At 48.2% G+C, this 24,559-nt stretch overlaps 1 protein-coding gene across 2 annotated transcripts in view; it reads right to left on the reverse strand.

The window, feature by feature from the left end:
* Positions 1-24,559, reverse strand: part of RNF43 (ring finger protein 43) — a 67,818-nt gene that overhangs the window by 12,174 nt on the left and 31,085 nt on the right. For both annotated transcript variants that reach the window (XM_027516790.1, XM_027516789.1), the window contains one exon: positions 5,204-5,326. In XM_027516790.1, coding sequence (XP_027372591.1) covers positions 5,204-5,326 — 123 coding nt within the window. The remainder of the gene's footprint in view (positions 1-5,203; positions 5,327-24,559) is intronic.

Genomic DNA, 24,559 nt, shown 5'->3' on the forward strand with positions numbered 1-24,559 from the left:
GCCCCGGGAGGCTGGTGGAGACACTCAAGCGGGGCTTTTTCGGTCTGGAGGACAACTTCCCCCTTCCCTTACTCCTTCCCTGCGGAGCTGGGCCGGGCCCTCCACCAGCGCCCAGGCCCAGGCTCGCCAGGCTGTCCCTGTGCGAACTGCTAAAGAGGCGGAGAGCTCACAGCTTTCATCCTCCTCTTTAAGCTTATGCGCTGGAAGTCTCCCCTAGGAGACCCCCTAGGCCATCTAGGTGACCCCAGGGAAAAAAAATAAAAGTGGTCCAGGGACTTCCCTTGTGGTCCAGTGGTTAAGACTCTGCTCTTTTAATGCAAGGGGCGTGGATTCCATCCCTGGTTAAGGGACTAAGATCCCACATGCTGTGAAGGTGGCCAACCAAATTAAAAAAAAAAAAGTTGTCCAATCTTCAGAGGCCTCCAAACCACAGCATGGGAGCTACCCCAGGGGAATAGGAGAAGGACTCCTGCTAATCTCCTAGTCCATAAACGGGCCAAGAGGTGGGGTGGGGGTCACCCCAGCAGTCACAGAACTGAGACTCCTGGATCCTCAGTGCCACCAAGGCCTTCTGCTTCTCATCCCCAGGGTGAGACCTTGAACCCAGCCGAGCCGGGAAGAGCAGGAGGGAAGGGCACAGACTTCTTCCTCTAGAGATGTTCTGACTTCCCCACCCCTCTCTCTTTGAAGGGTTGGGGTAGGAACAGTGGAAGGTAATTACCCTGATGTTCAAACACCCCAGCCGAATACAGCCCATAATTACAAAGTTGTAAAAGTGATCAAAGAGAGAGGGTTGGCCAACAGGGAAAACAAACAGGACTTTCAGGCAGTGGGTGTCCATGTCCAGAATTCTAGGAATCAAAAAGCAACATATAGGGCCAGATGGCTGTCCCCTCGGGGGACTACCCATGCTGCCCTGCTGCACCCGAGCAAGAGGGAGGGAGGAAGAGAAGCACTTCTTCAGAGACGAGAACCTGGAAGAGAGAGGATGGGCAGGCCCTCAAGATAGATAAGCTTTAGAAAGACATCCCAGAGGCCTCTCTGGGAGCTGCAGAGGCAGCCGGCCTTCTAAGAGCAGCAAGCAGGCTGCCCATTGCCTAGAGCAGGGAGGCCAGTGTGTCCCAGGACTCGGGCACGTCTACGCTCTGCACTGCCCCGCACCTTAGATCTTCCTCTCCAGAAACATCACTGTGGATCTCCCCCTCATCACTGACTGAGCACCCACTGTGCCCAGGACACCAAGCCGGGGAAGGCCAAGCCCTCCAGAACAACTCATAATCTAGCTGTGGAGACAAGGCATATATGTAAAATTATAATGCTGATAACATTCTAGAGTACAAATAAATGAAACAGACCAGTCATTTCCAAACCTTTTTTCACTGCAGAAAGCCCTTTGCTCCATCTTCCCCACCACCACACACACACACACACACACACACACACACACACACACACTCACACACACACATGCACGCACACATTGACAAATCTTCAACACAAAAGAGATAAAAGTGAGTTGAGGTTGAGGGTGGGACTGGGGGTAAGAAGGACCCTTGGCTTCCCCGCTCCCACCCCAGCCCTGGACAAGGCCCTTTCATGAAGTCTGGTGTGAAAGCATGGCCAGAGACCCTGGGAGCATGCCTGGAGGTGAGGGCTTCTGCTCTCAGTGGCCTAGCTGGGCTGAGTCAGCCAGAACAGATTCAGTAGAAGAGGTGGGCTTCATCTCGGCTTGAAAGTGAGAGTAGGAGGAAGTAGAAGGGATAACACCTTTATTGAGATCCACTCTGCCCAGACTGAATCTGCTATCAGTTATTAGCTGTGAAACTTTGGGCAAGTCATTTAACTGCTCTGTGCCACAGTTTTCCTTTCTATAAACTAGGGGTAATAATTGAACCTACTTCATAGGGTTGTTTTGAGGGCTATATAATTTAATCCATGTAAAGCCTTATAATAAGTGCCTGGCACAGAGTAAGTGTTCCGTAAGTGTTATTATCGTATTAGCTATTATCATGTGATTTGCGTGCGTGATTTCATTTGCTCCTCACAACAACTCTATAAGACAGTCACCAGCCCCACTTCTGAATTGAGGAAACTGAGGCTCAGAGAGACTGAACAACTTGTCCAGGGTCACACAGCTGATAAGCAGTGGAAGCAGAATTCCCACCCAGGATTTCAGCCTTCTGAGTACCTGGTTACCAGGGGGTGGTCTCTATCGTAAAAGAAGCGGGGCTTATATCCATCTTTTTGTCTCTAGAGCCAGCTCCTTCCACCAGGCCAAAAGCCACTGTTCCGGTCCAGGCACAGGGTGGTAAGGGCCTGGGGAATCACAAGGGTGCTAACAGAGAAACAGAGACGGGGACTTCCCCGGTGGTCCAGTAGTGAAGACCCCACACTTCCAGCGCAGGGGGCTCCAAATTGATCCCTGGCTGGGGAACTAAGATCACACATGCCGTGAGGCATGGCCAAAAAAATATTAAATAAGAAGAAACCAATCTCGGTGACTGGGCAGGAGGAGGAAGGTGGTGGTGCTAACAAGAATGAAAGTCCAGAAGAACTACAGTGAGGGTTTCAGAGACAGAGCGAGGACAGTGAGAGAGAAAGACCAACCTTGATAACCAGCACAGGAGAAAGACGCCGATGACCAGGGCCACAGTGACCGCTGCAATCATTTGTTGGGTGATCGCTGTGTGCTAGGCACAGGGCAAGAGCTTCCATCTGCACTGTCTCTTCCACCCCTCCTAACTACTACATGACATCAGCCCCATCATTATTCCTCTTTTACAGACGGGAAACGGAGGCTCCAAGAGCTGAAATGTTCAAGTCACACTGAGGGCAGTGGAGACACCGGGCTCCAGGCACAGGGCTGCCTGGCTCCCGAGCCCCAGTTCTCGGGATCGTGACGGCACCCCCGACACTAACTGATACACCAATGCAGAGCTGATGGAGGTCAGTGGTTTTCAAATTTCCTCACCAAAGAGCCACCTTTCCCCTATTCCTCCCATGACCCTAGTTTTAAATATGTTTAACCAAGCTACGGAGAAGGCGATGGCACCCCACTCCAGTACTCTTGCCTGGAAAATCCCATGGACGGAGGAGCCTGGTGGGCCGCAGTCCATGGGGTCGCTAAGAGTCGGACGACTAAGTGACTTCACTTTGACTTTTCACTTTCATGCATTGGAGAAGGAAATGGCAACCCACTCCAGTGTTCTTGCCTGGAGAATCCCAGGGACGGCGGAGCCTGGTGGGCTGCCGTCTATGGGGTCGCACACTGCATTTCTTAGGCACAATTCATTTTCCTATGAGAAAACTTGTATTAACATATGGAACTGATAGAATTCCAACCAAAAGCAAAAAAAAAAACAAAAAAAAAACCACACTGAAGAGTTCAGTTAAGCCTGTGTGATGTTTAAAATATTGGGAGGTCAAGGTGCTTCTCCTGAGCTGTTGGTTTTGCATTTGATTTAGCTTAGGCACTACTTGGCACTTGACAGACACTACTTTCAACCTCACCTTGGTCACCGGGGTAGGAAATCAAAGTCCCATTTTATGGGAGTGGAAACAAAGGCCCAACCAGGTTACTTAAGTACTTCAGAGAGCACCAACCGATGTCCCTCATGACCCAGCGTCTCTGCACATGGCTCATGTCTCCTACAGAAACTTAGTCGTCTAAGGGCGACAGGAAGCCCCCTGTCCTACGTGGGCGCATCCTGACGGATTGCTGAGTGTCCACGTGCATGTGAAGTCACTCTCTGCTTCAAAGGGACAGCAGGGCGTCTCAGAACCCGTCCTCCCCATCCGTCCATCCCCCGACCCCCTGCTCACATTCCCCTACCTGACAGCAGGCAGTCATTTACCAAATGAACAATGAGTGATATTTGGCATACTTTGTCAAGCGATGGAAATGAAATAGCCAGAAGCAGGGCAGCTTCAGCCTAACAAAACGCTGCTGCCAGCAAGGCCCTGCACCGTCCTGCAGACACACCACACTCTCCAGTGCCTCTGGTGGGTCCTGACCCCCATCTCCCCCTCCCCGGGAGCCCCTTCGGCATCAGCATAACCAGAGAATATCTTCACCCATCCGTGGGCACCACACTCTGCCCACTGATTCCCCTGGGGAATCAGCAAAGAACCCAGGCTCTTCCCTTGAGACTCCTGGCCCAGGAAACAGCCCTCAGGAGGACCACGAACCCCCCCGGGAGGGCCCGGGCTTGAGCACAAGGAGAAGGCCCACAGGGTGGGGCTGTCACCCTCCTCTCTCACCTCCACCCTGGGAGCAGGACCCCCGCCCCGAAGTCTGCCTGACCGAGCCGCCCACAACCTAGCTACACTCTGGCTTGTGTCAGCATGAGAATTGTGCCACAGAGCTTCCGTTTTCCCATCCAGAACAGGAGGCAATAATCCCTGTGCCAGGGATTAAAAACGCGGGGCTGAGAACTGGACGAGGCTTGGTTCAAATCTCAGCTCCGCCCCTTGCTCACTACGTCCTCTGGCAAGTTACTCAAGTTTTCTGACCCTCACTTGTCTTCTACATCAAATAGAGGATAACAATGTCTAGTTTTCCTGATTGTTGTGGAACGTAAATGAGAATTAATATGCAAGAAGTATCTATGCTGGGTCCCACCCTCATATCAGCACAAAGAAAACAGTCACTGATGTGAAAGTAGGGGTTGTGACCGCAGATGTGTGCGGGTCCATGAGGTGGCAGGCCGGTGGGCAGCGTGCCAGCCAGAGAGCCCGTGACAGTGGACAGGTGGCAGCGGCTGCCAGCTCCAGCCAGGGGCGCCCCATGGAAGTGCATCCCACCACTCTGCAATCTCAGAGGAACAGTATTTTAAGGGGCACTGGCTTCTGTTTCTGCTCTCTTTGCATGGTGCTCAGTGAGTATATCCGAAAGATGGAAGAGCCCTCTGGCTGACCCCTTCTTGGCACTGATGCTGGGCAGGGGGCAGGGTGTCGGAATGTCCACATGCCAGGGAGGAGGCAGGATAGGGTCCAAGCCCTAGGTGACTCCAGGAGGTTCTGCTGCTACATGGTTGGTGGGGAAAGGACGGGGGGTTGCATTTCCACGTCTCTTAGACCCGTCATGGGCTATAAAAACCTCAGCTGAGCATATCCCTCTCGAGAAACGAGTAGACAACAAGCACAGGACCTCTCACAGCCCAGAGCTGGGTGAAGAGTGTGTGGGAGTCAAGGGTGACTCTACCTTGCTGGCCAGTGACAGGCAGGGGCGGGGGGCCCGTTGGGGACTCTCCAGCTTGACGATGCTGATGAACCCAGGCTCCAGATTGTCGTCATCACTGGCGTTGCACAGGTATAGGGGGTGAGACTGCAGGGAGAAGGAGAGAGACAGGTTAGGAGGTTCTAGGGAGCAGAAGGCACAGCTGGGAGAGCCGGGCACTTCCTCACTGTTCTCACAGGGGCCTGGCAGGCCTCTTGGTGCCACAATAGAGGAGGCTTCCTATCAGATGGTCTCACAGCAAGCTAGGACCCCCCGGACCAAGGATGCTCGGAGGTGGGGGCACACATGAGTGAGGGCTGTCCAAAACGGGCACCTAAGTGAAAAGCCTGTTGCAAAGCTGCTCCAGCAACCCTCAAGCCCTGCTTTTCCAAATGGGTCAGCTGCAAAGGGCCCTCCTGGCCCTAGCCTCTCCCACCTCCTAATTCTGCTCCAAGACCCCAGGTGCAGAGCCTCTCTCAGTGCACTCAGAATCTTGCCTTCCTCCCTTGCTCTCCAAGGGCAGTGCTGGGCACCGCTGGTGCCTCCTGTCCCTACGGCAGCTGTTGCCATGGAGATGCCCATCGCTCCTGTGGTTTGGGTCTTCTCACTGGGTGCTATCTTGCTCCCCTCAACATCCCCCTTTGCCTATCCTGGGAGTAAGCAGGTTGCTGATAGAGAGGAGAACTGTTTGGGGATAAGGTCTGGCTAAGAGTTAAGTCTCTTAGCCAAATTCCTGGAAGCACAATTCCTAGGAGCTCATCCTGTAACCTGGAAGAGTGGATAGGAGGATGCAGCCTGCTCTGCCCACCTGTTCTGAGGGTATGGCAGGTCCAGCCAAGACCTGGGGCCTCCAGCCTGGCTGGTGCAGAGCAGTGACTCAGAGGAAGCAGGCCAACAGGCCGAACAGAGACTACAGGTCCCCACGCCAAAGGGATGAAACTGCCCATCTGCACACTCTCTTCTTCTTCAGGGTGACTTTTTTTTTTTTTTTTTGGCCACACCTCATGGCACGCAGGGCTTTTCCGGTGGCTCAGCCGCCTGCAATGCAGGAGACGCAGGTTTAATCCCTGGGTTGGGAAGATTCCCTGGAGGAAGGTAGGGCAACCCACTCCAGTAGTCTTGGCTGGAGAATCTCACGGACGGAGGAGCCTGGCGGGCTACAGTCCATGGGGCCACAAAGAGTCAGCCACGACTGAAGCACTTGAGCACGCACACATGGCATGCAGGTTCCTCAGCCAGTGATTGAACCTGCTACCTCTGCCTTGGAAGTGTGAGTCTTAACCAAACTTCCCTGGACTTCCAGGGAAGTCCCTCCTTCAGGGTGATTCTAATACCCACTCAAACCTAATTTTCCCAGAGTACTGTGAGAGCAAAGCATAATGCTATGGGCCAGGGATTCCCACATGGTAGAAACCGAACGTATCCTGTCAAGAATGGGACTTCTTTCTAGGGAGTTGCCCATGATTCCCTGGCTCCTGCTGTTGAAGTCTAAAGGACTTCCAGGAAGAGCCAGAGAGAATTTGGTCACAGGAACCAGAGACAAATTTGAATTTATGAAGATGTTTATGAACATGATAATGCCAATCTGGATTTAAAAGCACAATCACTTTTTGAAAGCACTCATACTGTGTCACTGCAGCCGCCTGAACATAGTAGGTTCTCAGTAAGTATGCACTAGCTCACTTTGAATTGTATCCCTGTGAATAAAAATCTCTGAGCAGGGGATGTTGAGAGAGGAGTGAGTTCCATTCTTGCTGCCAGAAATTAAGGACTATCAGGCCGGTGGTGATCAAGATTTAGTGTGTGAGAAAGTTTCTATATCCCCCAGCCCCCAGAAATGGTCTGGGGCATAAAGTTGGGGGCTGTAGTGAAGCTGTAGCCCCATCTCAACAAGCTCTGCTAGTCTGTCCATCTGCTCATTCATTTCTTCATTTTACCAACACCGAAGGCCCTCCTGGTGCCAGGCACTGTTCAATGAATGGAGGAGGAGTCAACAATGAATACGGTAGGCTCTTTGCCTCAAAGAAGCTCAGAATACAAGAGTACTGTGCTGTAATGATGCAGGTTCCTTCAAGGGCCCCCTGGAGGGCCTGGGGATGGGGACCTACAATCCCACGGGGGAGGGCAGAGTGACTTGTGCTCCTTTGGGGACTTAATGATGTGTGTTCACCCAGTGGACCTACAACAAGGGGGAGGGTGGCTTCGTGGCAGAGGAAGCAGCCTGTGCTGAGGGTTGGGAGGGACTGCAAACCGAAGAAACCATGGACTGAGGAGCCTGGCGGGCTGCAGTCCATGGGGATGGGAAGAGTTGGACATGACTGAAGCAACTGAGCAAGCACGCAGGGCATGCATGTAGGATCTTACCTACCACGTAGGTGGTACGGCTAGTCCAACTTTCTCAAGATGACTCCAAGATGCTTCTCCCTGACCAGAGGTCAAGGGGGACAGGAGAAAGTCACTTTGGAGAGGAGCAGTCTTTGGAGAAGGATTTGCGAAAATGTAACCACCACACTGCCCCCAGGTCTTCTTGCAGGGGTGGGAACCAACATGCCCTCGCCTAGAGCGCTCAACAGAAGGTGCTGAGATGGAGGGGAAATATGGTACAGTGTCACCAGGCTTCCCTTGTCCTGAACTAACAGCTACAGAAGGAGGAGACGGAGGAAATGAGCCATCAGTAAACGCCTTTGGCTTGCCAGAGTCTGCAGATGTTATCTCACTACCAGGTAGGTGTGCTCACCCCCACTTGGAGGAAGAAGCTTGAGGCTCAGGGAAATCCTGATTAGATTAGAACCCAGCTCTGCCTGACTCCACTCCAAATGAGACACATAGTTGGACTTCGGGCTGGTCCAGGCATTAGGAATCCAGGGGACAAGGCTTCTATCCCTAGTCCTGGGAGATTCCACATGCCACAGGGCAACTAAGCCATGTGCCGCAACTACTGAGCCCACGCTCTGCAACAAGAGAAGCCACTGCAGTGAGCAGCCAGCGCGGCACAAGGCTCCTACAGAGTAGGCCTGCTTGCCGCAACTAGAGAGAGCCAGCCCGCGGCAACGAAGACCCAGCGCGGCCGTAAACAAAGTAAAAAGAAAAAAGAAAGGAAACACACAGTGAGTCTGCCGTTGTCCATCCAATGATGAGGATGACGATGAGAGTTCACCTGTGTTGAGCAAGCACGGTGGACCCGTGTCCTAACCACTTTTGTGTATTCTTTTTATCCTCCTAACAACCCTAAAATCATCTCCATTTTAAAAATGAGGAAACAGAAGCACAGAACAGTTAAGGAACATGCCCAGGATTACATAGCTGAGAGCAGACCATTAGAGAGATAGAAAGAAGTAAGATGAAGTTAAAAAAAAAGAACAGTCTTCATTTGACTGAAAACATGGTACCTTCCCCTAATTCATAACCAAGAAAATCTGCCTTCCTAATTATACATTGCTAAAGCATACGACCCAAACACAAGTCCCTGAACTTCCAGGAATATTCCAGGCTCTCTTTTAGTGAAGAGTGCTCTATGGTCCCCCTGGGTGACCCCAGCCAAACCCTCGACTTTGATTTCCACAATGAGGTGGTTAATTACATAAGTGCAGCCCAGACCTCTCTTGAGTTCCAGACCCTCAAGAGGGGCCTGGGCATTTCTGCCCTGAAGAACTTTAAATGCTATGCTATGCTATGCTAAGTCACTTCAGTCTTGTCCAACTCTGTGTGACCCCATAGACGGCAGCCTACCAGGCTCCCCCGTCCCTGGGATTCTCCAGGCAAGAACACTGGAGTGGGTTGCCATTTCCTTCTCCAACGCATGAAAGTGAAAAGTGAAACTGAAGTCACTCAGTCGTGTCCGACTCTTAGCAATCCCATGGACTGCAGCCTACCGGGCTCCTCTGTCCATGGGATTTTCCAGGCAAGAGTACTGGAGTGGGGTGCCATTGCCTTCTCCGGAAGAACCTTAAATGAGACACCTCAAACTCAGCATTTCACCATTAAACTAATCATTTTATGCCTCAAAACTACCCCTCCAGTGTTCCCTATTTGAGGGACTGGAACCACCATCCACCTATTACTCAAGTTAGATGACTTCCTAGTCTCCTCTGAGCTCCTTCATCTCCTACCACCACCTCCAACAACTGATCACCAAACTCTTTTCTTAATGTTGATTTATTTGGCTGTGTCCGGACTTGGTTGCAGCACATTGTCTCTTCACTGGGGCACATGAGGCATGCAGATCTTAGTTCCCGGACCAGGGATTGAAGCTGTGCCCTGCGTTGCAAGGCAGATTCTTAACCTCTGGACCACCAAGGAAGTCCCCAGTCATCAAATTCTAGTAATTCTATCTCCTAAACATTTCTATTCTTTGTCCTCTTTCTGCCATTCCCATACTAATTCTAACACAAGCCACCATCCAATTTAACCACTTAACTGGGGTCAACCCACCCCACTCAGTTAGTTCCCTATACTGAAGCCAAAGTAGTCTAATGTGGGCATCTCTCTTCCTCTCTGGGCTTCCCTGACACCTCAGTTGGTAAAGAACCCACCTGCAATGCAGAAGACCCTGGTTTGATTCCTGGATCAGGAAGATTCTCTGGCGAAGGGATAGGCTACCCACTCCAGTATTCCTGGGCTTCCGTTGTGGCTGGTAAAGAATCTGCCTGCAATGCGGGAGACCTGGGTTCGATCCCTGGGTTGGGAAGATCCCCTGGAGAAGGGAAAGGCTATCCACTCCAGTATTCTTGCCTGGAGAATTCCACGGAGTGTATAGTCCTTGGGGTTGCAAAGAGTCAGACATGACTGAGCGACTTTCACTTTCACTCACTCTTTCTCTCTAGGAGCTAAAAAGGCTCCTCATAGCTCTTAGAATAAAGTCTGCACTTATAAACACAGCTTAAAAGGTTCTGCCCACTCCACTTCAAGCCTTCATGCCTCCTCATGGCTTACCACCCTTCCAACACCTCTCCGCACTAGCAGCCCATGCTCCAGAAAGAACTTGTTTCATGTCTTCAAAAACTTTGGTGTTGCTGTTTTGTCAAGGTAGGTTGGAGACCCTCCTCGGAGCCCTTATGTGTGTGCTAAGTCACTGTGTCCGACTTAGGTGTCCGACTCTTTGCAATCCTACGGACTGCAGCCTGCCAGGCTCCTCTGTCCATAGGCCCTAAGAGTACTGTAATTCCCCAGGCCTAGGCTTACCCTGGCCTGCCAATGCAGGAGATGCAAGTTCTGTCCCAGGGTGGGGATGATCCCTTGCAGGAGAGCATGGCAACCCACTCCAGTATTCTTGTCTGGAGAATCCCATGGACAGAGGAGCCTGGCAGGCTATAGTCCATGGGGTCACAAAGAGTCAGACACAACTGAGCGTCTAAGCACACACACAGAGACTTACCCCAGGGTATTTTAGTTATCTACTCACTTCCCTCCCTCCCTCCCACAGCCTGTGACAGACCTCCACTGCCCCTCCAGTGCCTGCTACATAGGTTTTATTTATTTCTTTTCAGAAAGTATTTATTTGGCTGTGCCGGGTCTTAGTATTGGCATTCGGGATCTTTTCATTATGGCATGTGGGATCTAGTTCCTTGACCAGGGATCAAACCCAGGTCCCCTGTATTGGGAGCTCAGAGTCTTAGCCACTGAACCAGCAGGGAAGTCCCTGCTACATAGGTTTTAAAATTAAATATTGAATGCCTACAATCAGATAACTGACAGTAACCTATGAAGATAGCACGATGTACCAAAATCCTGATAACCATGGCTTTAGGAGAGGAATTAGAGAGGAGATGGAGAAGAGATTTTGGTGTTTTTCTCTGAGTACTTCAATCATAGGACAATGTGCAAAAGATATTAATTTGAGTTTTATTTTGTGTTGTTGTGGAAGAATAAAGAATGAGAGCTATTTATATACTGTTCCTGTCTTTTCTCTCCCCTCATTCCAAGAAGAGAGCCTTGTGTTCTATTTCCTTGCCTTGGGGGGCATTTACCAAAAGCAAAAGTTGCTAAAGGTCTCTCGTCCTGACTTTGGAGAAAGACTGTGGACAGAAGTCACTGAGGACAAGGAAGTATCCTGAGGGCAGAAAGGAGTCTGTCTGCGGAGCTGGGTGGGGGTAGCGGGTAGTCAGAGTCCCCAGAATCTGGAGGATGGGGAGGGGCCTGGAGAGTGCCACGTGCTGGGAATCTACAGTCTGTGCCCCAGAAGGAGGGACCCTGGAGGCTCAACCCTGGCAAAGATGCTGTGCCCACCTGGATTCCAAGGGAACACTTGTGCTCAGACAGTGGTCACATTGGTGGCGACCAGTGTGGACAACTAAAAAGTATTAGTTATCTCAGTTTTGGCTGCTCTGTGAGGGGGATGCTCAGTCGCTTCAGTCATGTCTGACTCTTTGCGACCCCATGGACTGTAGCCCCCCAAGCTCCTCTGTCCATGGGATTTTCCAGGCAAGGATACTGGAGAGGGTTGACATACCCATCTCCAGGGGATCTTCCCAACCCAGGGTTCGAACCTGGGTCTCCTGCAAAATGGGATAGGACCTTTAAATCAGGAATTCCATTTGAAAAAAATAAAGTACCATGGTATTTCTTGCAGAGTCATATCTGCGGTATGAAAATCATGCTGACTGTGCTTATGTATGGAGTCCTTTACAATGAGAGTTTCTCAAGTGCGCATTCTCAGTTTAAAAACAAAAGCCAAGAAAAGGTCATTCAACTCCCTAGCAAGGCAGGGTTGGTCTTACACCCCGGGGTATAACACTGGGGCTGTTTTTACCCTCTCCTCCAGGGAATCTTCAGCTGGGAAGAGGGCGCCTGAGAAAAAAGCAGATCTAAATGCATCCGCCTCCTTGGGAAGCAATGTCTCCTAATAACGCAGATGTAAACACGATTTCCACATTGGCCCCCCCGTCTGGTCAGTGATATCAGGAGAGGACCAAGAGAAATGGGCTTGCAGGACCTGGGGATGGTGTGGCTGGGAGGGCTCCTAGAACCCAAGCCAGCTTAAGGACTACTTGCTGAAAGGCCGGGAGACCCAATGCCCAATTCCAGACACTGCTATGAGAGGAGCAAATTACAAGGACTTCTTCCATAGGGTCCAGGCCACTCCGGCTGAGAACTCAACTCTGCACACACACTTTAAGCACCGAGGTAAGGGCGTAGGTCTTTGCTGGTGTGCGCTGTATTTCCTGCTCTGGTCTGTATGTTTCTGTCTTCCACCACCTTATTTGTTCTGATTTTTCCATTCCCTTCCCAGCCTTTAGGTTCATTTTCTGACTTCATCATTTAGCTGTGTGACCTGGGGTAGGTTGTCTCTTAGCTTTCTTGAACTTCCCATTCTTCACGTTCAGAATGGAATAAAAACTGCCTCCTGATTATCATGAAGTCTGGAGACAATGGCCCTAAGTGCCTAGCACGGAGCCTCCCAACACTCACTAAGTGCTCATTACTATTTTTTAAAATATTTACTTGTATGTATGTATTTATTTGGCTGCACCACGTCTTATTTGCAGCCTGCAGGATCTATAGTTGAAGTATACAAACTCTTAGTTGTGGCATGCGGGGTTTAGTTCCCCTGCATTGCAAGTACCAAGTCTTAGCGCCTGGATTATCAGGCTTGTCCCAATAAGTGCTCATTAAATGGTCGTTATTTTTATTGACACCGTTGCATCCGCACTAGTAAAATGCCTTCTTATTCTCGGAAGGGACAAAGCCTGTTCTGACAGCTTCTCCCTGGCGGTCGTCACAGCAGCTCTGAATGCCAGTGTTCCCCTCAGCCCAGTCTGGGACAGCTCGTTATCCACGGTCACTTCCCTCCTGGGCTCAGCCCTCCAACCCCACTGAACAAGCTCTTCCAGTTCTCAGCCCGCCTCCTTCTCATGTGATCTCATTACCTCCTCACAAAGGGCATTCCAGGGCTCAACTGAGCCCCGAACTTGACGCGGGTCTTATTTAATCCGCGGCATCTCCTCCTCTCAGGGTGTGTGCTCTTGCAAGCAATTCTCTGCTGTCTCCCGTTCCCCAGCCGCCCTCGTCCCTGCCCAGCTCAGCCGCAATCATCTCTTATTCTCTGAGTCCAGTCACAGACCTTCACCCAGGCCTTGGACGGGTAACTTTACTGCCTGCTACAATTTTGCCTTTGTAATCAGGAACATTGGCCAGGCATCAAAGGCACCTTCTCCCCATTTCCTCTTTTCAGATTTTATAATCATTGTCTCCCGTGCAACCTCCATTACCTGAACTTGGAACTACCTGACTTTTATCTCTGGCGACAGGACCCAGGAGCATCATAAAGTCACGCCCCTGGAGCTGGGCGTTGGGAAAAGCAGACTGGCCTGGAGTTGCTGCTGCTGCTGCTGTAGTCTCTGAGGGCCAGTGTGGGCATCTTGCCCGTTATTTAAAGAGGGCAATGCTCACCTCTACAGGGTAGATCCTAACGGGAATTGTTTAGGATTTGGAAACTTCTAGACTGCATTTCCATCCATCCTTAGACTACATCTCTGCCTCTTTGGGGTGGCTGAGTTTCCTAATCAGTTAACTTGGGAGGCTGGAGGATTGTCAAGAGGAGTTTCCTTTTATCTATTTGTTAAAATGCTTTTACAAGGAAAATGTATTCCTACTTGATTGTGTGATTTTTTTTTAAAGGTATGAAAGAAAATAACGTTGGTGGGAGGAGAGAAACAGAAGCATACCCTTGATGGAAAGGGACTAGCAGAGACAGGAGGGATGATAGAGGCCTCCAGTATCTCTTGCTTGATCCAGAGAAAACTTCCTGGGGGCAGGGGTGCTGGTGAGTAAGAGGGCTGATAAGAGAAGAGACGAAAGGACCTGCCAGCTTCCAGCAGAAGGCAGGGGCAGTCTGAAGTGAGGAGCTGAGCTCGCTGAGGGTCCAGTCTGGGGCTCTGCATCTGGTAGCTCTTGGTGGGCTTCCCTGGTGGCTCAGATGGTAAAGAATTCACCTGCAATGCAGGAGACCCAGGTCTGATCCCTGGGTCAGGAAGATCCGCTGGAGAAAAGAATGGCTACTCACTCCAGTATTCTTGCCTGGAGAATTCCATGGACAGAGGAGCCTGGCAGTCACCTAATCAATGGACATGAGTTTGAGCAAACTCCGGGAGATCGTGAAGGACAGGGGGGCCTGGTGTGTTGCAGTCCATGCAAGAGTCAGACACGACTTAGCAACTGAACAGCAAGAAAAACAGGCCCTTCATATTTGGCGAAAGAATGAATAAAACTAAACTTGAATCCAGTTGCCATACAGTTTATAAAAGAGATGTGAATTGCTAACAGTTGAGCCTGGTTCAGACCTGTACGGTGCCTTTAAAAGTTGCTTTACACAGACAAGGAATGTGAGCCTCATGCTCCAGACGGCCCATGGTTACATAAGGGAGTTAAAAGAGGCTGAAGTCTCCTAAATTCAACCCCAGTTCCCTGAATATTATACCATTTCGCCTCCAGGTCTATGTGTTGGGAAGTATTCTGTGTGGTATAACAAACATCAACTGAGTACTAGAATGCGTGGACGGAAGGCTTCAGGATCTACATTTCTAGAATTTTCCAACTTGAATCATTCTTAACAACAAGACAGGAGCCGTCTGCTCCTTTTCCCTCTGGGCCTAGGCTCTCTCTGCCCAGCAGTCTTAGCTTTCTTCTTCCCCTCTAGGGCTTATCTCATCTCTCCTAGCCACAACAAGAAAGTCAGACCCAGACGCTGCTCAGAGATGCTTTCCCAATGAATCGTCCATGTTTGTCTAGGATGAGAAAGGTGTGTCCTGAAATTAGAGGTCACACAAGCTCAGACCCAGATAATGGACATTCAGGCAGACTGCCACCTCTCTCACTCTCTCCTCCCACATTACAGTCTTCATTCTTCAAGTAAAAAAGTTACCTCCCCTTGTCTCAGATCGTGTCCAAGCTCCATGATGTGACTGGACTCCTTTACCCTACGATGGTCCTATGGTGGGCATTTCCTGACCCCACCCTCTGCCTGGCATCCTTGTGGTTCACAGGGTCATGCACGCTCATGCTCAGTTGCTCAGTCGTGTCCCACTTTTGCAACCCCATGGACTGTAGCCCACCAGGCTCCTCCGTCCATGGAATTTTCCAGGCAAGAATACAGGAGTGGATAGCCATTCCTTTCTCCACATGATCTCCCCAACCCAGGGATCAAACCTGCATCTCTTGCATGAGCAGGCAGATTCTTTACCACTGCATCACCTGAAAAGCCAAGGTTATCACCACCTATCTGTAATTTCTTTTAATAAAATACATACAAGGAGGAGGTATAATATTAAGTGTTGCTCTATCTTTCTGGAATTTTAAAATGACACGTGCACACATTTTAAAAAGTTACACATATTACATAGATACGAAGTGTAATTTTTAAAAAAATCTGTTTATTTATTTTGACTGCACCAAGTCTTAGTTGCGGCATGTGGGACCTAGTTTCCTGATCGGGGATCGAACCCAGGTCCCCTAAATTGGGAGTGCACAGTCTTAGCCACTGGACCACCAGGGAACTCCCCAAACTATAATTTCTAAAATATATCTTACAGATTAAGCAGGAAGGAAGGAAGAAGAAAGGGCGGAGAAAGAAGAAAGGACTATCTGAGTTGATTTTGAAATAAGCTGATATCAGAGAAGAAACCTTATTTGGTGGAAATCAGAAAGGAGAAAAACCGCAACCACCATAAGGTAGAGGTTTTTAAAAATTTTTGGCTGTACCCCATGATGTGCGGGGCTTAGTTCCCTGACTAGGGATCAAACCCGCGCCCCCTGCACTGGAAGGTGGGGTCCTAACCCTGGACCACCAGGGAAGCCCCTCAAGAGGTAGAGTGTTTGTCCATCATATTCCCATAGAGAAACAGTTTGTCCTGACTCAGTCCAGAAGGACCTCTAGTTACAGGGGCACCAAGAAGCTACGCATGATGTTGGGAGCAAATGAGAGGGAGGAGCCCATCAAATGTCATTTTAGTTACATCATTTTAGTGTGTTTTGGAAGGAAGGCTCGGAAATAGAATACTAAGGCTCTGAGGCCCACGAATGTCAAGACCTTAGAAGACACCTTGGTCATGTGGTTTGGAGTCTCTCCCTCCACCAGGGGACGAATTTACCTGGCCTCAAATGCTAACAATCCTACCAAGAGATCTGACATGTCAGCTGCATTTTGCTGCTCAGCTAATGACCACTGTCGTGGGAGATTTTGATGCCCACACTGACCTCCATCCTGTAGGAGGCACCGAGACCCCTCATTTAGCCAGGTCTTGTTCAAAGAGTCCCTGCAGGACGGCTGAGGTCTGGACATGGGTGGCAGCATCACAAGGGTTTAATACCTGCTCCACATACTTCCAGGATAAGGGTCTAAAGAGGCTTTGGTCAGGGCCCTTCCCAGGCCCGGCCTTCACTCTTCCCACACGTGAAAGTTCACTGAACTCTCACACTTAACCCAATGTGCTGTCTGCAAACAGCCTTGACACAGTCTGCTTTATTACTTTGCTTTTCTGTTCTAGCCAAATGCATGCCAGAGATGGAAGGAATTTAGAAACCTGCTGGAAGCAGGCCGTGTTTAAGTAATTATTTAGATTCAGATTTTAATGCTGCAAAGGCCAAAGACTAAAACCAAACAGTCCCTGTGGAAAAAATTTTTAAAAAAGACCAAAGACATGAAATTTGAGGAAGTCAGATTACTCACTTAAATATGCCATCGGTGTATCAGGAATATCAGCAGGGCTACTCAAGCATTGCTAAGTTCAGTGATTTCAGTGCAAGTGTGTGAAATGGCTACATAAATCTGGCCGTTTCACACACACTTTTCGTGTTTTTCTGCTCAGAGGTTGTAGGGACTTCCAGCTGCCCTGCAAACTCTGCTTCACACTGCTGTCTTCCACGACTGGCTTGGAGGCCCTCTGAGGGTGGATATTGTATTCAATACTATATTGTTCCAATACTTTGGCTACCTGATATAAAGAGCTGACTCATTGGAAAAGGTCCTGATGCTGGGAAAGATTGAAGGCAGGAGGAGAAGGGGGCATCAGAGGATGAAACGGTTGGATGGCATCATCAACTCAACAGATACGAGTTTGAGCAAACCCCGGGAGATAGTGAAGGACAGGGAAGCCTGGTGTGCTGCAGTCCATGGGGTGGCAAAGAGTCGGACACAACTGAGTGACTCAACAAAAAATTGTATTCAAGTGGGCCAGGTCACCAAATCCATGCCCAGGTTGTTTTGTTGTGGTTGTTGTTTTTTTGTCTTTATTGAATCTGTCACAACACTGCTTCTGTTTTATGTTTCGGTGTTTTGGCCAAGTGGCAGGTGGGATCTTAGCTCTCAGAGCAGGGACTGAACAACCCCTTGCGTTGGAAGGCAGTGGGCCACCAGGGAAGTCCCTCTGCCCAGTTTTAATGGCCATACTGTGAGTGGGGATGAAGTGAAGCTAGGGAGTATGCTTGGCTAATCCCAATCCCCAGATCCTGGGCAGTCACAGCCTGTTCCATTTACATTGCAAAGTGGAAAAAAATATGGATTATGGGCCCTGTGCTTCAATATAAAGAAACAGCAGAGGAAATACAGGGGTAGCTGCCTTGAGAAATTACATCAGGAGGAGGAGGACACAATGGTTCAGGCCACAGCCAACACAGATGCCCAGAGTCTCTCCTCGAAAGCCACTGGGGTTTGAGATCAGGCCAAAGAGGCTTCTGTTCAGAAGAGGCAGCAGCCGGGGGAGGCTTGTGTTGGAGACAGCCCGAGCGCTCCAGCCTGCCTGCTGACCGTCCTTTGGCCACAGCTCTGAACCCCCGTCCACAGGGTGGCCCTGGGGAAGAGGCCTGCTCTGGGGGCACTGTTTAATGATTTGCCAGCAAAGAACAAGGCAAACAGACTGCTGGCAGCTGCCTGGATGCAATGGGAGAGTCGATTTTTATTCCCACCCACAGTGCAGCCTTCTAGGCAGGGGATAAAAGAAAAAGTGAGAGAGGGTATCATGAGCGCCTAGGAGAGACTACCATTTTGGGCTCGGCATTTCACTGGCATTTCACTTGGGCTCGGCATTTCTATGGATGGAGCCTGAACATCTTGGCATTGGTGCCAGTTGGTACTTCCATTCTCTGAATACTTCAGTAATTCCTAATAGCATCTCTTGAGCTCCTAGGAACTATAAAGTAAGATATCGAAATGGCTTCTTATAGCAGAGTTCTAGACATGAAAGAGAATGAGACCAGAAAAACACTGTCTTTGCTTTAAGAAACCTTTTACAGGAAGTGTATAATATGGGAAAGCAGTTTGGTTCGCTAATAAATTCCTTTTACTTTCTCTTCCCGTGAACCTTTCCCCTATCTCCTTGGCTCTACAAAAAAAACCCAAGTGGCACCTCCCATTCTCCTGTGAGCCAGAGGCTCCGAGATCTAAGTCCTACAGCTCCCCACCCTTTTTATCCTTGACCTTGCAGCCCAGCCCAACAGGGCCCTTCTCTAACGCTCTCACCAGCCTTCAGTCCCCCCAATTACTTTCTCCCGTAGAGTCTCCTGGGCTTCCCTGCTGTCTCAGATAGTAAAGAATCTGCCTGCAATGCAGGAGGCCTGGGTTGGGAAGATCCCCTGAAGAAGGGCCTTGCTACCCACTCCAGTATTCTTTCCTGGAGAGTTCCAAGGACAGAGGAGCCTGGTGGGCCATCCAGGGGGTCACAAAGAGTGGGACGTGACTGAGTGACTAACACACACGTGGAGTGTCCTGAAGTGATATATTCAAAATTCTTAAATGACAGTTACCTCTTACAATTAGTTGTATCAGTGTTCCCCTGTGACCCGCCCTCTCTCCAATTTTCCTCCAGGAGAACACCTGGTTCTTAAGAGATGTTCGACGAAACTACTTCACTTCCTGTAAAGTCAACCCTGAGCTCCTTCAAGTAAGAAGGACTTGTACATGCTAGATGTTAAGAAAAATGCATGTTGAATTATCTGTTCTAATTACCATATTTGAGATAAATAAGTTTGGTGGTTGCCTTGTCATTTGATCAGGATATGATTATTTTCATATTTCTGCTTTCTCTTTAGAAACCTTCTGTATATTCCCTGTAAGTTTACATTTTAAAGCCAGTTTTATTGTATTTTGACCTCTAAGCAGGGGATAGTTCTCTTCTTTCCCTTTTATATGATGCTTAAATCTCTATAACCCTGAACAAAATCACTTATTTTAGGAAGAACTTTCTGCTAATAACCCATCCCCAGGTACTCTTATTTATTGTCTTTCTTCAGTATCAATGTGCAGAAATGAGCATGGTCCTTAATGCATTGCCTCACCCCAAAAAAGGGACTAGATTCTGCTCTCAAAAGACTAAAATCTGACAGTAGATCTATAGCCATGTATACACTCACTCATGTACAGGAATCCCAAAGCCATCTGTGAAGCAATACACAGGGTAAGTAAATCCACAGAGCACAGCACATACATGCAGGGAGCACATGACATGAACGTGGAGACTGTTACTCTCACTATGTCACTTTAGGTGATCCCGTCACTTCGGGTCCTTTGGTCTGTGCCCTAGATCTGACCGGAAGCTGTTTCAGGGCAGGAGCCGTTTAGAGACTATTAAAAACAATTCTATTATTTATCACCCCTCCAGAAATGACTCAAAGTTTTGCCTCCCATTGGCTTTAGCCCACAGTGTTGGCTGAGTATCTCTGGTGGCTTTAGTCTCTACTAAGATTTTACAAGAACTTGGACCAGTGATCTGCATGGAAAATTCAGAGTTGACTTACTCTCAACAGTATTCCATGTTTTTTCTGAGTGGTTTCTTTTATCTTACCTTTAGTGGAATGAGGGATGAATTATATTTTTTTCTCTATTTTCTTAAAGACATTTTAAAATGTGGACCATTTTTAAAGTCTTTACTGAATTTGTTACAATACTGCTACTGTTCTATGTTTTTAGTTTTTTGGCCACAAGGCGTGTGGGATCTGAGCTCCCAGACCAGGGATTGAACCTGTGCCGTCTGCTTTGGAAGGCGAAATCGTAACCACTGGCCCACCAGGGAAGTCCCTCTCTTTTCTTTATACCCTACAAAGTTGATGTATCTGAAGCCCAAAACGTAAAGACTGTAGTTGAGGGGCCATTTGCTTTCACCGCCCACTTGCCTTCGTTTCAGGTTCCCGGGAGCCCGATCAGCTGTCCAGTCTATGCTGGCCCTGAAGACACGGCATGAGGCTGCCTCACACCAAATGTGACTGTGTGTTCAAATATTCCAACATCTCCTGACTTGCTCTTTGAGAACTATAAGTTCTTTGTTACCTCATAATTGCCCAAACCTCTTTATTTTTCTTGCTAAGTGCAAATGGTAAGAGATACCAAAATATAATCAAAGTGCTGATAAACGGAAGAGGAACCCTCTCAGTTATCAAGTTAGCTCTGCTGAACACAAGTCCTGTTTGCATTTGTCAGGAGATGCGGGGAGGTACCATCATCAGACTGAGTGGGTGAGGGAAGTTCTTAGTTAGGGAGGTGAGCCAGATTCCTGGGTTGAGAGTTCATAGGGCAGTGAGGATCAATAGGAGCACTTCTGATTTGTACACTGATTACCAAGGTACAAAGCAACACTACCCTTTGTCCTTTTTATTTTTACTCTGCTAATCAAACCCTTCAACCTAAATTAAGACTATTATTCAGCTTTGATGTTACATTTTATATTAGCAAAGTGCTTTATAATCCTTCAATTAGCTATTTTATTCTCCTTTATTACTACCACCCATTTCAACAAATTAGGTTGAAGACACAACGCAATGCATATTGGGCTTGCAAGCAGGAATCCTGAATTTCAGGTGTGAATTTCATGTATAATGAAAGGAGACTGGATTGACCACAGGAAGCATCACAGAGTAAAAGAACAGAAGCATCAAAATTGTAAGAACTTTCTTGGGAACTAAACCTCCAACGATTTAGGGCAAGACTTGAATTTTTTTACTTTATTTTGGTAGCACAAAAACTGAGAGCTTTCACTAGCTTCAATCAAAACTGTGACTAGCAAACACGTCTTTAACAGACAATTCTCTTGACTGAATGTGGGGTGGTGGGCGCGGACGTGTCTGAGCCCAGTGGCGCCAGTTGGTTCCTAAGGAAAAGGACTGAGGCTGGAGGGAGACAGATATCTCTAAATTCCTTCTCATTTGTTGGATGCCCATTCTTGGCACCCTTCTTCACTTGCTGTTCGTGACATAACGCGACTTCTCCTAGGGCCCCTCATTTGTTGCCTCTTTTTCTTCTCTTCTTCTGCTCGTTTAAATATAAGGATATATTCTCTGATTTCTATTACAGCTCTATAGCGTTCTTATCATTCCAATATCTTCAATGATAATTCCAAAATTTGCTTCCAAAGTCAAATTCTCAGGCACTTCCAAAGGCCTGTTTGACATTATTTCTTAATCATCTTACTGGTACCCTCTACTCCACCCTAAACCAGTAAGCCCTCTTAATATACCCATTTTTGTTAATGGCACCATCATTTTCCTAGAGATCCAGCCTGAGCACCTCAGAGTCACTGTATCCAATCACTCAAACTCATAGTTGGAAACCTACCTTCTCTATGTCTCTGGGGTCTGAACAATTACAATAAACTTCTCACTGGTCTCCAATGTCTCCCTATTCTAAGTCACTATACAGTCTCCTAAAGATAGCCCTGATCATATCACTGTCCTATTCAAATACCATAATGATTCTTCTCTGCCTTCTGAATTAAACTCAAACTCAGCCTATTAAATCAGGGCTGTACACTGGCTCTGCAATCAGACAACTTGGTTTCATATCTCAACTCAGTCACATACAAGATGTGTGTGACTTTGAAGGGTGGCCTAATCTCTTGAGTCTTGGTTTCCTTGCGGGTAAAAAAAATGTGGGTACTACCACCTACCCAAGATCATTGCAGAGATTAAATGAAATGAATGTAATTAAAGTAGCAACCATTTCTGCACACAGTAGGTACTCAAAAAGTACTAATTCCTTCCTCTTTGCCTCTTCCTTTTCAGCTTTATCTCCACTTCCCTTCTAAACATACTATACCACTTGTCCAAACCAAATCGTGTTACTCACTCACCTCTTATATCCTCTTGGAATGCCTCTTGCTTCTATCCTGTCACTTTCAAACATCCTACTTATCCTTCAAGGACAAATGTACATGCCACCTCTTTCATGAAGACTCTCTTCTTCATCTGAAATGTCCCAATTGACTTGTTTGTATTTATTGAGGCACTTTACATCTTCAGCATAAATTTGTATTCTCATCTACCACATTGAGGTCAGGGGTTTCTTTATATCCCCATATATAACACAGTGCCCTAACAGGCAATCAATAAATGTGTGCTGAATTAAAACTGAAAGCTTGAGCTTTTGGTCTCCCGAGACTCCATTCATTTGTGATTCATACTTCACACTGAGAACTCTTTAGAAACAGTCTCTGGCGGGATATCAAAATTTCAAACAACTCTAACAGAGAAGCTGAGTCAGTCTAGGATTAAGTTCAGTCCTAGTTCAGCCAACAGGAATTGTCTAGACCCTGTTCCTGCTTGAGATATCATAATTTGGCAACTTGTGTGAACCATGGGGGCCCATTTGAACACATTTATTCATTTTTAATTTTTTGGCCATGCAGCACGTGGGATCTTAGTTCTCCAACTGCGGATTGAATCTGCACCTCCTGCATTGGAAGCACAGAATCTTAACCACTGGATTACCAGGGAAATCCCTCATTTGAATATATTTAAATGAGAACATATGTGTATTTAGTAGCTCAGTCATGTCTAACTCTTTGTGACCCCATGGACTGTGTAGCCCACCAGGCTCCTCTGTCCATGGGATTCTCCAGGCAAGAATACTGGAGTGGGTTGCCATGCCCTCCTCCAGGGGATCTTCCCAACCCAGGACTCCTCCATTGTAGGCGGATTGTTTACCATCTGAGCCACCAGGGAAGCCCATGAATACTGGAGTAGGTAGCCTATCCCTTCTCCAGAGGATCTTCCCAACCCAGGAATCGAACCAGGGTCTCCTACATTGCAGGCGGATTCTTCACCAGCTGACCTACCAGGGAAGCCCCAAATGCGAACATATATTTATCTTCAGAGTCAAGCAAAAATGCATAATACCTCTAAAAATCAACCATTACTAGGTTGACAATGACAATCACTTCACTGGTACAGAAAGGAGTCCTGAAAAGCCATCCAGCTTCATAGGTTCCGAATGTGGCTCAGCTAAGAGGTAACTATGCCTCACTCTGGCTTTCATCCAGTCCATTTCCTCTTGGCTTGGTTACAAATGGGTAATTATACGACATCAGCCACCATGGGGTGGCAGGAACATAAGGTGGCTTCATGGTGCCATATAATGTGGCACCAAGTTTCTGAATCACCAACCACAGGTGCATCGGTGCTCTTCCCCCACCACACCTCCCCCCATAAAAAAAGCACCTTATCTGATATCGCTGTTGACTCAGTGACTATACTGAGATCTTGGGCACTTTCCTTAGCTTCTTCTTAGTGTTTGTTCGGGTGGGTACCTCTGTGCGGATGACTATAAATGAGTTCTTACGGTGCAGGAGTCATCAGGCACCCAGGCACCAGGCCACGCTTTTGCTTTAGGTAGGCGTACCTCAGAAAGTGGCAGCGTATCTCATTGCTAAGCCCACACCTACCTGAGATGCTTCAGAGGCTGAACTCCCTTCCTAGCCAAATTCTTAACTCACAGAGTTGCTGTCTGTCACTAAATTTATCCTTAGCCTGGACTTTATCAAGCCTGTTTCTGGAGACATCTTTCTGCCTAAAATAGCAACTGCTACAATTTCCCCCCAAACCATTTATAACAGGGAAGATAAACAGCTCCCCAGTGTTCCTTGTCAAGATACAGAGTCACATGATGTTACTATTGAGTAGGATGCTAAACGGGGATGTGTGGAGATTCTCCCCATGGATACTTCAGGAAGGGGCTATAATATGGCCTCTTAGTTGGCAAGTATCTCCCTCTTAAAATTGTGTGAGGTCCTTCCCAGGAGTTACAGTTTTATCGGGAGATAACACACAAACTAAACGGTGGTACAAAACGATTTATTAGCAAGTGACACATGGTATGCTAGGTAAGTGTTAGTTGCCCAGTCATGCCTGACTCTTTGCAACCCCATGGATTGTAGCCTCCCAGGCTCCTCTGTCCATGGGATTCTCCGGGCAAGAACACTAGAGTGGGTTGTCATTTCCTTCTCCAGGGGATCTTCCCAACCCAGGGACTGAACTCAGGTCTCCTGCATTGCAGACATGGCACAGTACAGCCAGTAAGTCCTATGAGTTTTATGGAGGAGACAGATCTTAAGCTAACTCTTAAGGTTGCTGCTACTGCTGCTGCTA

The sequence above is a fragment of the Bos indicus x Bos taurus genome, chromosome 19, assembly GCF_003369695.1.
Source record: "Bos indicus x Bos taurus breed Angus x Brahman F1 hybrid chromosome 19, Bos_hybrid_MaternalHap_v2.0, whole genome shotgun sequence".
Taxonomy (NCBI): Eukaryota; Metazoa; Chordata; class Mammalia; order Artiodactyla; family Bovidae; genus Bos; species Bos indicus x Bos taurus.